The sequence below is a fragment of the Salvelinus sp. IW2-2015 genome, linkage group LG34 (assembly GCF_002910315.2).
Source record: "Salvelinus sp. IW2-2015 linkage group LG34, ASM291031v2, whole genome shotgun sequence".
NCBI classification, from domain to species: Eukaryota; Metazoa; Chordata; class Actinopteri; order Salmoniformes; family Salmonidae; genus Salvelinus; species Salvelinus sp. IW2-2015.
In genome coordinates, this window is record NC_036873.1 from 3,590,102 (window position 1) to 3,605,187 (window position 15,086).

At 44.1% G+C, this 15,086-nt stretch overlaps 2 protein-coding genes across 2 annotated transcripts in view; one reads left to right on the top strand and one right to left on the bottom strand.

The window, feature by feature from the left end:
* The window catches only part of LOC111958400 (uncharacterized), a 345,226-nt gene that overhangs the window by 144,836 nt on the left and 185,304 nt on the right, over positions 1-15,086 (bottom strand). The gene's annotated exons all lie outside the window — the stretch shown is intronic.
* Positions 1-15,086, top strand: part of LOC111958443 (uncharacterized) — a 126,857-nt gene that overhangs the window by 59,947 nt on the left and 51,824 nt on the right. Inside the window, exons 21-22 of the mRNA XM_023979702.2 lie at positions 8,182-8,321; positions 9,038-9,158. Coding sequence (XP_023835470.2) covers positions 8,182-8,321; positions 9,038-9,158 — 261 coding nt within the window. The remainder of the gene's footprint in view (positions 1-8,181; positions 8,322-9,037; positions 9,159-15,086) is intronic.

The window sequence follows — 15,086 nt, forward strand, 5'->3', positions numbered from 1 at the left end:
CGGAGCCTTTGTCTGGCAGTGAAACAGTTCATTCAGCCTCATTTACTGCCTTTAAAAAAAACATGGCTGACATGCTTAAACAAATGTGGTTTCTACTGACAATTGAGATGTACAAAACTATGGCATAAGGGAAGACAAGCGGATAAGAGGCAATCCGTAATTTTGATTAAGAGAATGAGCAAGCGACGACGGACGTAGTCATAACTATTTGTTCAGCACTTTTAAATGTACAGCAAACAGAATCAGAACATGGGCCGTTCTTAGTGTTTTCCCTGTACAACAAGTCAGAACCGTAGGAGAAATAAAGGGGCATATAAACAGACAATGAAAGCTCTTACAATATTCAATGATTACATTTCTCTAAAACAATTTACATTTAAGTCATTTAGCAGACGCTCTTATCCAGAGCGACTTACAAATTGGTGCATTCACCTTTATGATATTCCAGGTGGAACAACCACTTTACAAAGTGCATCTAACTCTTTTTTAAGGGGGGGCGGGTAGAAGGATTACTTTATCCTATCCTAGGTATTCCTTAAAGAGGTGGGGTTTTCAGGTGCTCCGGAAGGTGGTGATTGACTCCGCTGACCTGGCGTCGGAGAGGAGTTTGTTCCACCATTGGGTGCCAGAGCAGCGAACAGTTTTTGACTGGCTGAGCGGGACCTGTACTTCCTCAGAGGTAGGGAGGCGAGCAGGCCAGAGGTGGATGAACGCAGTGCCCTTGTTTGGGTGTAGGGCCTGATCAGAGCCTGAAGGTACGGAGGTGCCGTTCCCCTCACAGCTCCGTAGGCAAGCACCATGGTCTCTGTAACGGATGCGAGCTTCAACTGGAAGCCAGTGGAGAGAGCGGAGGAGCGGGACGGTGACTTGAGAGAACTTGGGAAAGATTGAACACCAGACGGGCTGCGGCGTTCTGGATGAGTTGTAGGGGTTTAATGGCACAGGCAGGGAGCCAGCCAACAGCGAGTTGCAGTAATCCAGACGGGAGATGACAAGTGCCTGGATTAGGACCTGCGCCGCTTCCTGCGTGAGGCAGGGTCGTACTCTGCGAATGTTGTAGAGCATGAACCTACAGGAACGGGTCACCGCCTTGATGTTAGTTGAGAACGACAGGGTGTTGTCCAGGATCACGCCAAGGTTCTTAGCACTCTGGGAGGAGGACACAATGGAGTTGTCAACCGTGATGGCGAGATCATGGAACGGGCAGTCCTTCCCCGGGAGGAAGAGCAGCTCCGTCTTGCCGAGGTTCAGCTTGAGGTGGTGATCCGTCATCCACCATGATATGTCTGCCAGACATGCGAAGATGCGATTCACCACCTGGTTATCAGAGGGGGAAAGGAGAAGATTAATTGTGTGTCGTCTGCATAGCAATGATAGGAGAGACCATGTGAGGAATGACAGAGCCAAGTGACTTGGTTATAGCGAGAATAGGAGAGGCCTAGAACAGAGCCCTGGGGGACACCAGGTGAGAGCACGTGGTGCGGAGACAGATTCTCGCCACGCCACCTGGTAGGAGCGACCTGTCAGGTAGGACGCAATCCAAGCGTGGGCCGCGCCGGAGATGCCCAGCTCGGAGAGGGTGGAGAGGAGGATCTGATGGTTCACAGTATCAAAGGCAGCCGATAGGTCTAGAAGGATGAGAGCAGAGAGAGAGAGTTAGCTTTAGCAGTGCGGAGCGCCTCCGTGACACAGAGAAGAGCAGTCTCAGTTGAATGACTAGTCTTGAACCTGACTGATTTGGATCAAGAAGGTCATTCTGAGAGAGATAGCAGGAGAGCTGGCCAAGGACGGCACGTTCAAGAGTTTTGGAGAGAAAAGAAAGAAGGGATACTGGTCTGTAGTTGTTGACATCGGAGGGATCGAGTGTAGGTTTTTCAGAAGGGTGCAACTCTCGCTCTCTTGAAGACGGGAGGGACGTAGCCAGCGGTCAAGGATGAGTTGATGAGCGAGGTGAGGTAAGGGAGAAGGTCTCCGGAAATGGTCTGGAGAAGAGAGGAGGGGATAGGGTCAAGCGGGCAGGTTGTTGGGCGCCGGCCGTCACAAGACGCGAGATTTCATTTGGAGAGAGAGGGGAAGAGGTCAAAGCACAGGGTAGGGCAGTGTGAGCAGAACCAGCGGTGTCGTTTGACTTAGCAAACGAGGTTATAGGCTACATAAAACAGGTTATAGGCTACATGTGCACCACCAAGTTAGAACAGTAGGTGAAATTAAGAGGTGAAAATATACCAAATATTAGGGTGAGGCACATTGAATGCCATTTGGGTCTTGCGTCAAATAACACAATTCTATTATAGAATGTTGAGCGCTCACTTTGTGATGTCACTTAAACAGGAAGGTGGCGCGGCGGTCCTTTGTGGCAAATTTTGTCATCAAAGTCTGGCATTATTTGGATATATGGTGGGAATCTGGGAAAAAAACACACAGCCACTCCATTGAATAGCAGGCTAGTGGTGCTTTGCAATGCTTGCAGTTAGCCACTGATACCTTCCATACCACTTCTTGTTGAATGTGCGATTTCCAACTGTCGTGTAATCTTTGTCCAATGGCCGATGAGCACCGATACGTTTTATCTATAATTTCTCTTCATATGACAAGGATTTGCCAGTAATATTGTCGACTTGATTCATGATCATGACTGCTAACTAAGACTTTGAAAGTAAAATGTTGACATCAAGTCAAAGCTACTGTACTATAATGTGATTTGATGTAATTTTCTGTGGCCAATGATCTTAAGCCTTCTTGGAAGGGCACTTGTAATATAACTCTATGGCAGGATCCAAAGGGCTGAAACTTTGGATGTCTACCCTTACCAAAGACTTAAACTTGGTGATGACGTAGTGTCCCCATGAGTGACAGAACACTGAGCCAATCATGGCGCAATGCTCCTATTTTCTGCTGGCTCGCCCTAACACCACAGAAAGCACTGAGCTAAGCTGAAACACCTGCATTTTGGAGCTGCCTTACTCAAGAAAACAAAAAAAGAGACCATGTTTATATGCAGCTTTATTAACTGAATTATATATATTTTTACGTGTGTTGTTGCAAACTAATATGTGACACGTATTCATGCCAAAATAACATGCAAAACAGGCAAGCTCCACATTTTCTTTTAAATATACACTACCGGTCAAAAGTTTTAGAACACCTACTCATTGAAGGGTTTTCTTTATTTTGACTATTTTCTACATTGTAAAATAATAGTGAAGATGTCAAAACTATGAAATTACATATGGAATCATGTAGTAACCAAAAAAGGGTTAAACAAATCAAAATATATTCCAACAGTCTTGAAGGAGTCCCACATGTGCTGACATTGTTGGCTGCTTTTCCTTCGCTTGCGGTCCAACTCATCCCAAACCATCTCATTTGGGTTGAGGTTGGGTGATTGTGGAGACCAGGTCATCTGATGCAGCACTCCATCACTCTCCTTCTTGGTCAAATAGCCCGTACACAGCCTGGGGGTATGTTGGGTCATATCCTGTTGAAAAACAAATGACAGTCCTACTAAGCTCAAACCAGATGGGATGGCGTATCGCTGCAAAATTCTGTGGTAGCCATTGCTGTTAAGTGTGCCTTGAATTCTAAATAAATCACAGACAGTGTCACCAGCAAAGCACCCCCATACCACATCACCACCTCCCATGCTTTACGGTGGGAAATACACATGCGGAGATCATCTGTTAACCCACACCGTGTCTCACAAAGACCAGGCGGTTGGAACCAAAAATCTCCAATTTGGACTCATCAGACCAAAGGACAGATTTCCACCTGTCAAATGTCCATTGTTCATGTTTCTTGGCCTAAGCAAGTCTCTTCTTCTTATTGGTGTCCTTTATTAGAGGTTTCTTTGCAGTAATTTGACATGAAGGCCTGATTCACGCGTCTCCTCTGAACAGTTGATGTTGATTTGTCTGTTAATTGAATTCTGTGAAGCATTTATTTGGGCTGCAATTTCTGAGGCTGGTAACGAATTAACTTAAATTCTGCAGCAGCGGTAACTGGGTCTTCCTTTCTCTGGCGGTCCTCATGGGAGCCAGTTTCATCATAGCGCTTGATGGTTTTTGCGACTGCACTTGAAGAAACTTTCAAAGTTCTTGACATTTTCTGCATTGACTGACCTTCATGTCTTAAATTAATGATGGACTGTTGTTTCACTTTGCTTATTCGAGCTGTTCTTGCCATAATATGGACTTGGTCTTTTACCAAATAGGGCTATCTTCTGAATATCCCCCTACCTTGTCACACACACAACTGATTGGCTCAAACGCAATTAAAAAGGAAAGAAATTGAACAAATGAACTTTTAACAAGGCACACCTGTTAATTGAAATGCATTCCATGTGACTACCTCATGAAGCTGGTTGAGAGAATGCCAAGAGTGTGCAAAGCTGTCATTAAGGCAATCCCGAGATTGTAACATTCTCTGTTTCACGGGAACATGGCTCCCCTGGGATATGTTATCAGTCGGTACAGCCACCCGGTTTCTTCACGCATCATGCGACAGAAACAAACATCTCTCTGGTAAGAGAAGGGCGTTGGGGTGTATGCCTTATGATCACATCACGACTCGTTAATCATAACAACATACAGGATCTCAAGCCCTTTTGTTCACCTGACCTAGAATCTTACAATCAAATGCCGACCCCATTATCTACCAAGATAATTCTCTTCGATTATAATCACAGCCGTGTATATCTCCTCCCAATCAGACACCTCAACCGCCCAGATAGAACTTCATTGGACTTATGTAAACTGGAAACCATATATGCTGAATCTGCATTTATTTTAGCTGGGGATTTTAACAAAGCTAATCTGAAAACAAGGCTCCCTAAATTTGATCAGCATATCAAATGCACGACCCGGGCTGGCAGCGTTCGGACCATTGTTACTCTAACTTCTGCGACGCATACAAAGCCCTCCCTCGCCATCCTTTTGGCAAATCTGACCACGATTCCATTTTGTTGCTCCCAGCCTATAGACTCAAACTAAAACAGGAAACGTCCGTGCTCAGGTCTGTTAAACGCTGGTCCAAACAATTGATTCCACGCTTCAAGATTGCTTCGATCACGTTGACTAGGGTATGTTCCAGATAGCCTCAGACAACAACATTGATGTATACGCTGATTCGGTGAGCGAGTTATTAGCAAGTGCATCGGTGATGTTGTACCCACAGTGACTATATAACCTTCCCCAACCAGAAACCATGGATTGATGGCAGCATTCGAGCAAAACTGAAAGCGCAAACCACTGCTTTTAATCATGGCAAGGCGACCGAAACATGACCGAATACAAACAGTGTAGCTATTCTTTCCGCAAGGCAATCAAACAAGCTAAGCGTCAGTATAGAGATAAAGTAGAGTTGCAATTCAACGGCTCAAACACGAGGCGTATGTGGCAGGGTCTACAGTCAATCACGGATTTACAAAAAAAGAAAACCAGCCCCGTCGCGGACACTGACGTCTTGCTCCCAGACAAATTAAACAACTTCTTTGCTCGCTTTGGAGACAATACAGTGCCACTGACACGGCCCGCTACCAAAACCTGTGGCTCTCCTTAACCGCGGCCAACATGAGTAAAACATTTAAACGTGTTAACCCTCGCAAGGCTGCCGGCCCAGACGGAATCCCTAGCCGCGTCGACAGAGCATGCGCAGACCAGCTGGCTGGTGTGTTTACGGACATATTCAATCAATTCCTATCCCAGTCTCCTGTTCCCACATGCTTCAAGAGGGCCACCATTGTTCCTGTTCCCAAGAAAGCTAAGGTAACTGAGCTAAACGACTATTGCCTCGTAGCACTCACTTCCGTCATCATGAAGTGCTTGAGAGACTAGTCAAGGATCATATCACCTCCACCCTACCTGACATCCTAGACCCACTCCAAACTCCAATTGCTTACCGCCCCAATAGGTCCACAGACGACGCAATCGCAATCACACTGCACACTGCCCTAACCCTATGGACAAGATGAATACCTATGTAAGAATGGTTTCTATCGATTACAGCTCAGCATTTACACCATAGTACCCTCCAAACTCGTCATTAAGCTCGAGACCCTGGGTCTCGACCCTCGCCCTGAGCAACTGGGTCCTGGACTTTCTGACGGACCGCCCCCAGGTGGTGAGGGTAGGAAACAGCATCTCCAAACCCGCTGATCCTCAACACTGGGGCCCAACAAGGGTGTGTTCTCAGCCCTCTCCTTACTCTCTGTTCAACCATGACTGCGTGGCTATGCACGCCTCCACCTCAATCATCAAGTTTGCAGACAACACTACAGTGGTAGGCTTGATTACCAATGACGAGACGGCCTACAAGGAGGAGTGAGGGCCCTCGGAGTGTGGTGTCAGGAAAATAACCTCACACTCAATGTCAACAAAACAAAGGAGATGATCGTGGACTTCAGGAAACAGCAGAGGGAGCACCCCCTTATCCACATCGACGGGACAGTAGTGGAGAAGGTGGAAAGTTTTAACAGCACCTCTTCGACCTCAGGAGGCTGAAGAAATTTGGCTTGTCACCAAAAACACTCACAAACTTTTACAGATGCACAATCGAGAGCATCCTGTCGGGCTGTATCACAGCCTGTTATGGCAACTGCACCGCCCTCAACCACAAGGTTCTCCAGAGGGTGGTGCGGTCTGCACAACGCATCACCGGGGGCAAACTACCTGCCCTCCAGGACACCTACAGCACCTGATGTCACAGGAAGGCCAAAAAGATCATCAAGACATCAACCACCCGAGCCACTGCCTGTTCCCCCGCTACCATCCAGAAGGCGAGGTCAGTACAGGTGCATCAAAGCTGGGACTGATAGACTGAAAAACAGCTTCTATCTAAAGGCCATCAGACTGTTAAACAGCCACCACAAACATTTAGTGGCCGCTGCCAACATACTGATTCAAATCCCTAGCCACCTTAATAATACAAAATTGGATGTAATAAATGTATCACTAGTCACTTTAAACAATGCCACTTTATATAATGTTTACATACCCTACATTACTCATCTCATATGTATATACTGTACTCTATACCATCTACTGCATCTTGCCTATGCCGCACGGCCATCGCTCATCCATATACTTATATGTACATATTCTTATCATTCCTTTACACGTGTGTGTATAAGTAGTTGTTGTGAAATTGTTAGATTACTTGTTAGATATTTTCTGCACAGTTGGAACTAGAACACAACATTTCGTTACTCGCATTAACACTGCTAACCATGTGTATGTGACCAATAAAATTTGATTTGACTTTGAGGAATATAAAACATATTTTGATTTGTTGACCACTTTAGTTACTACATGATTGCATATGTTATTTAATTTCATAGTTGATGTCTTCACTATTATTCTACAATGTAGAAAAAAGTAAAAATAAAAACCCTTGAATGAGTAGGTGTGTCCAAACTTTTGACTGGTACTGTACATGCAAAACACAGGCAAATAATGTTTTTTGACTTCACACAAGGTTTAAAATCCTATTATAATCCAAAGGTAGTGTGAAATACATTTACACGTTTCTCATGAATGTATGTTTTTTTTGTGTTTTCAGAGAACTCCCCCGTGTTCAGTAATCAAATTGCACGCATTGCCCTTGTGTGGCAATGTTTGCAAACACAGAAAGATGTCTATACCACCGTAGTTAACCTAACAACCGCTTTTCACCCAATCACTCTCTCAGGTGAAGGACATCTCATTGGAGGCCACAGGAGCTTTGTGAAGCCAGCAGGACACAATATGTGGAATGATGACCAACCAATTACTGTTGATGAGGCGAGTGGATCCTCAACCCAGCACGTTTGTCGTGATAAGAGGTTAGTGCAGGGCTCTCCAACCCTGTTCCTGGAGGCTACTGTCCTGTAGGTTTTCACTCCAACCCCAATCTAGTGCACCTGATTCTAATAATTAGCTGGTTGATAAACTGAATCAGTTACTTACAACTGGGGTTGAAGTGAAAACTTACAGAAGGGTATCTCTCCAGGGACATGGTTGGAGAGCCCTGGCTTAGTTGTAATAGTGTTGCATTACAAATTACAGTTACTTTGTAAATCAAATGTGGGCCCATTTATTTCGGAAAGGCACCCTTCAGCCATTCACATGTACATTTGCCATAAGGGAGCTTGTGAGACGATTCCAATTCTACTCATGTACTGGTAATAACCTCGCCTCTTCTTGTCAGTCTGCAGATGCAAGTCCTGGGTTCAAGCTAGAGAGGTCTGAAGGAGACGAGGACACACGCACAGCAGAAACTTTCAGGCTGGAGTCGAGGACCCTACCACCACCCCAGCGCAGCCCAGGACCCGACGCAGCATCACGGAGGTCAGTGGAACGCTGAACGCCGTCCTCAAGTCAAAACAGACACCAAGACGTTAACTGTAACACACAGCTCTTACACACAGGACCTGACCAAATATCAGATCCAGGTCTGGGGAGACTGGGCTGTCCTCCTGCTCCCGGCTCAGACTATTTACCAGTATTTCATCAGAGCCAGAGGCCTGTTCATTCCCGTGGAATGGGATGGTGACAAGTTAGACACTGGTAGTGATGAGCCTGCTTGTTCTTACACCACAGAGAAGGACCCTGGCAACATGCCCCTGGGTTTAGAGACACAGACTGATCTGTCTATAGGGGCTGGAATCAGTACAGTAGTACTTTTATACTCTGAAGGGTACTTAGATAAGAAAGGGGAGGGGCTTGTCATTAAATGAAGTGACTGTGAAATTGGAGGCGACGTTCCTTCCACATGGAATGCAGATAATCACCTAGGAGAAGGACACTCGCAGGGCAGAGATTTTTTAGACTACAGGAAAGCTTAGAGACAAATCCAAATGTTGCGACCCACTCCCCTTTACACACACTCAGTGATCGAGACCCCGTGTCCACGTCGATGGGATCTTCAGATTCACACGGCCATGTCTTTTTCGATCAGGTATTGGAACTTCAAACAACAGGGCTAAAGGCCAGGGTCGGGAGGGGGAGCCACATCAGGCAATAGTAAAGAGAAAACGGTTCCTCTGCATGTTCTGTAACAAAAGGCTTCAGCTGCCCCCAGAAGGTGGAGATCCACCAAAGGGTCCACACAGGGGAGAAACCATTCAGCTGCACCAGTGCCACATGCGCTTCACCGAGGCTGGCACCCTGAAGCGGCACCAGAGGGTCCACACAGGGAGAAACCTTACAGCTGCCCCCAGTGCGAGAGAGGTTCTCCCACCAGGACAAACTGAAGAGGCATCTTGAAGGTCCACACGGGAGAGAGGCCGTTCGCCTGTACGCATGCGGGAAGAGTTCTCAGAGAGGAGCTACCTCAGAATACATCAGGAAAAACCCATTCCACTCTATACATAGAAAGTAACCATTCCATTTGATAGCTTCTGACGTTTAGCTCAAAACCTGCATTAAAAGTGTTGGAAGTGCAAGGCATTGTTCCACATTGTGGAATATACACTGAGTGTATAAAACATTAGAACACCTGCTCTTTCCATGAAATACACTGACCAGGTGAATCCAGTGGAAAGCTATTATCCCTTATTGATGTAACCTGTTAAATTCACTTCAATCAGTATAGATGAAGGGAAGGAGACAGATTAAAGAAGGATTGTTAAGCTTGAGACATGGATTGTGTATGTGTGCCATTCAGAGGGTGAATGGGCAAGACAAAATACTGAAGTGCCTTTGAACGGGGGGGGGTGTATGGTATAAGTGCCAGGCGCACCAGCTTGTCAAGAACTGCAACGCTCAACAGTTTCCCGTGTGGTTTTAAGAATGGTCCCACGAAATGGCATGCCAGCCAACTTGAACCAACTGTGGGAAGCCTTCGAGTCAGTATGGGCCAGCATCCCTGTTGAACGCTTTCGACACCTTGTAGAGTCATGCCCCCAATGAATTGAGGCTGTTCTGAGGGCCAAAGGAGGTGCAACTCCATATTAGGAAGGTCAAATCAAATTGTATTTGTCACTATGCGCCGAATACACAGGTAGACCTTACAGTGAAAGTGCTTACTCACGAGCCCTTAACCAAAAATGCCGTTTTAAGAAAAATAAGTGTTAAGTAGTAAAATAACAGTAGTGAGGCTATATACAGGAGGTACCGCGTACAGAGTCAGGAGCTCTTGTGACCTTGGGGTAGAGCTGTAAGAAGCCTTTTGGACCTAGACTTGGTGCTCCGGTACCGCTTGCCGTGCGTAAGCAGGAGAGAACAGAAGGTGTTTTCCTAATGTTTGTACACTCACTGTATAATGACATGTATACGCCTTAAAAAGTATTTAACGTATTGTTTGTACTGTGTAGGCTTCCATTGAACTACTAATTTTTCCCCCCAATATTATTTTAATGTGAAAATGAATGAAGTTCATGCAGCTCTGTAGTTGAGACGTGTGTGGTTTTCATATGGTGTATTAAACTTGTTTATGTTTAATAAACACAAAATGGGACTTTTTAGTCTAAGACTTTTGTGAGATTCTCTTTCGATACATCACATCTGATCTCACCCTATTCTGCATAAACCCAAACAGCGTTTATACAATATACACTAATAAATATCTACACATATCCATACACTAACAAACACGTACTTGTACACCAAAATAGTTTAAATCATGTTTGTCTGACTTTTATTTTTTATTGTGTTTTTTGGTTTATATTGCGGATAGATTGAAGCTTACATCAACGTAATTGTCTGCATAATTTCCAATCCCCATATTTTTTGGGCAAATATATACGTTTAAAATATATTTTTATTACCCTACCACCCCTAATTGGAGAAAACTAATACACAATAACACATGCTTCTACTTCCAGCTTATACGTACTATATACATTACAGACACAATCTATTTTTACAATAGTTTTTTGTTTGTTTTTAGTCCTGCGCTAACTCTATTTCTGATGTCATCCAGGTGATTTCTATGCCATATATTTGTAACTGTGCTATTTTCACAAAAAGTTCTCAACCTATATACATTTACTACCGTATGTTTTACATTTTATTTGTTATTAGTTCCACCTTCAGCTCCATTCAACCCCTCCCATTTTTCAGCCATTCCTGGACTGCTGACCAAAAACAGGCTACATATGGACAGTACAAAATAAATGATCTAATGACTGCCTCCTCGCAGCAAAATCTGCAGAGCTGGGAAGGTTGTATTCCCCATATAAAATTATATGGTTGTCAATTAATTTTGTAAATTTAAATTCAAAATTTTGAATACGGCGTCGTTTTGCATGTCAATTCATTAACCATTGTGCCATGATCGGTAACGTTAGAATCTAGCTCGACCCAACTTATTTTGCTCAATATTATAATAGGCACAGCTGGCAATTTTTGGTCCTAAATGAAACATTGGTATATATTTTATTAACTATCACATTTCTTAACCAAATTTGGTCTTTAATGCGGACCGACAGATAGTTCCTTACTTTCACCTCTTCCACTAGCCTCTTCCATTGTGCTGACTATAACTTATCATTGCGACATGGAATATTTATGCTTACCACACATAATTTAGGCTCCAACATGAATGGGATCTTACACAATGCAGAGTCATTCTGTAACTACGCATAGACTCAAATGATACGATCTCTCTTCAAGACGCGAGATTTCATCTGGAGAGAGAGGGGAGAAAGAGGTCAAAGCACAGGGTAGGGCAGTGTGAGCAGAACCAGCGGTGTCGTTTGACTTAGCAAACGAGGTTATAGGCTACATAAAACAGGTTATAGGCTACATGTGCACCACCAAGTTAGAACAGTAGGTGAAATTAAGAGGTGAAAATATACCAAATTATTAGGGTGAGGCACATTGAATGCCATTTGGGTCTTGCGTCAAATAACACAATTCTATTATAGAATGTTGAGCGCTCACTTTGTGATGTCACTTAAACAGGAAGGTGGCGCGGCGGTCCTTTGTGGGCAAATTTTGTCATCAAAGTCTGGCATTATTTGGATATATGGTGGGAATCTGGGAAAAAAACACACAGCCACTCCATTGAATAGCAGGCTAGTGGTTGCTTTGCAATGCTTGCAGTTAGCCACTGATACCTTCCATACCACTTCTTGTTGAATGTGCGATTTCCAACTTGTCGTGTAATCTTTGTCCAATGGCCGATGAGCACCGATACGTTTTATCTATAATTTCTCTTCATATGACAAGGATTTGCCAGTAAATTGTCGACTTGATTCATGATCATGACTGCTAACTAAGACTTTGAAAGTAAAATGTTGACATCAAGTCAAAGCTACTGTACATATAATGTGATTTGATGTAATTTTGTCTGTGGCCAATGATCTTAAGCCTTCTTGGAAGGGCACTTGTAATATAACTCTATGGCAGGATCCAAAGGGCTGAAACTTTGGATGTCTACCCTTACCAAAGACTTAAACTTGGTGATGACGTAGTGTCCCCATGAGTGACAGAACACTGAGCCAATCATGGCGCAATGCTCCTATTTTCTGCTGGCTCGCCCTAACACCACAGAAAGCACTGAGCTAAGCTGAAACACCTGCATTTTGGAGCTGCCTTACTCAAGAAAACAAAAAAAGAGACCATGTTTATATGCAGCTTTATTAACTGAATTATATATATTTTTACGTTTGTTTGCAAACTAATATGTGACACGTATTCATGCCAAAATAACATGCAAAACAGGCAAGCTCCACATTTTTCTTTTAAATATACACTACCGGTCAAAAGTTTTAGAACACCTACTCATTGAAGGGTTTTTCTTTATTTTGACTATTTTCTACATTGTAAAATAATAGTGAAGATGTCAAAACTATGAAATTACATATGGAATCATGTAGTAACCAAAAAAGGGTTAAACAAATCAAAATATATTCCAACAGTCTTGAAGGAGTTCCCACATGTGCTGAGCACTTGTTGGCTGCTTTTCCTTCGCTCTGCGGTCCAACTCATCCCAAACCATCTCATTTGGGTTGAGGTTGGGTGATTGTGGAGACCAGGTCATCTGATGCAGCACTCCATCACTCTCCTTCTTGGTCAAATAGCCCGTACACAGCCTGGGGGTATGTTGGGTCATAGTCCTGTTGAAAAACAAATGACAGTCCTACTAAGCTCAAACCAGATGGGATGGCGTATCGCTGCAAAATTCTGTGGTAGCCATGCTGGTTAAGTGTGCCTTGAATTCTAAATAAATCACAGACAGTGTCACCAGCAAAGCACCCCCATACCACATCACCACCTCCCATGCTTTACGGTGGGAAATACACATGCGGAGATCATCTGTTAACCCACACCGTGTCTCACAAAGACCAGGCGGTTGGAACCAAAAATCTCCAATTTGGACTCATCAGACCAAAGGACAGATTTCCACCTGTCAAATGTCCATTGTTCATGTTTCTTGGCCTAAGCAAGTCTCTTCTTCTTATTGGTGTCCTTTATTAGAGGTTTCTTTGCAGTAATTTGACCATGAAGGCCTGATTCACGCGGTCTCCTCTGAACAGTTGATGTTGATTTGTCTGTTAATTGAATTCTGTGAAGCATTTATTTGGGCTGCAATTTCTGAGGCTGGTAACGAATTAACTTAAATTCTGCAGCAGCGGTAACTGGGTCTTCCTTTCCTCTGGCGGTCCTCATGGGAGCCAGTTTCATCATAGCGCTTGATGGTTTTTGCGACTGCACTTGAAGAAACTTTCAAAGTTCTTGACATTTTCTGCATTGACTGACCTTCATGTCTTAAATTAATGATGGACTGTTGTTTCACTTTGCTTATTCGAGCTGTTCTTGCCATAATATGGACTTGGTCTTTTACCAAATAGGGCTATCTTCTGAATATCCCCCTACCTTGTCACAACACAACTGATTGGCTCAAACGCAATTAAAAAGGAAAGAAATTGAACAAATGAACTTTTAACAAGGCACACCTGTTAATTGAAATGCATTCCATGTGACTACCTCATGAAGCTGGTTGAGAGAATGCCAAGAGTGTGCAAAGCTGTCATTAAGGCAATCCCGAGATTGTAACATTCTCTGTTTCACGGGAACATGGCTCCCTCGGGATATGTTATCAGTCGGTACAGCCACCCGGTTTCTTCACGCATCATGCCGACAGAAACAAACATCTCTCTGGTAAGAAGAAGGGCGTTGGGGTGTATGCCTTATGATCACATCACGACTCGTTAATCATAACAACATACAGGATCTCAAGCCCTTTTGTTCACCTGACCTAGAATCTTACAATCAAATGCCGACCCCATTATCTACCAAGATAATTCTCTTCGATTATAATCACAGCCGTGTATATCTCCTCCCAATCAGACACCTCAACCGCCCAGATAGAACTTCATTGGACTTTATGTAAACTGGAAACCATATATGCTGAATCTGCATTTATTTTAGCTGGGGATTTTAACAAAGCTAATCTGAAAACAAGGCTCCCTAAATTTGATCAGCATATCAAATGCACGACCCGGGCTGGCAGCGTTCTGGACCATTGTTACTCTAACTTCTGCGACGCATACAAAGCCCTCCCTCGCCATCCTTTTGGCAAATCTGACCACGATTCCATTTTGTTGCTCCCAGCCTATAGACTCAAACTAAAACAGGAAACGTCCGTGCTCAGGTCTGTTAAACGCTGGTCCAAACAATTGGATTCCACGCTTCAAGATTGCTTCGATCACGTTGACTAGGGTATGTTCCAGATAGCCTCAGACAACAACATTGATGTATACGCTGATTCGGTGAGCGAGTTTATTAGCAAGTGCATCGGTGATGTTGTACCCACAGTGACTATTAAAACCTTCCCCAACCAGAAACCATGGATTGATGGCAGCATTCGAGCAAAACTGAAAGCGCAAACCACTGCTTTTAATCATGGCAAGGCGACCGGAAACATGACCGAATACAAACAGTGTAGCTATTCTTTCCGCAAGGCAATCAAACAAGCTAAGCGTCAGTATAGAGATAAAGTAGAGTTGCAATTCAACGGCTCAAACACGAGACGTATGTGGCAGGGTCTACAGTCAATCACGGATTTACAAAAAGAAAACCAGCCCCGTCGCGGACACTGACGTCTTGCTCCCAGACAAATTAAACAACTTCTTTGCTCGCTTTGAGGACAATACAGTGCCACTG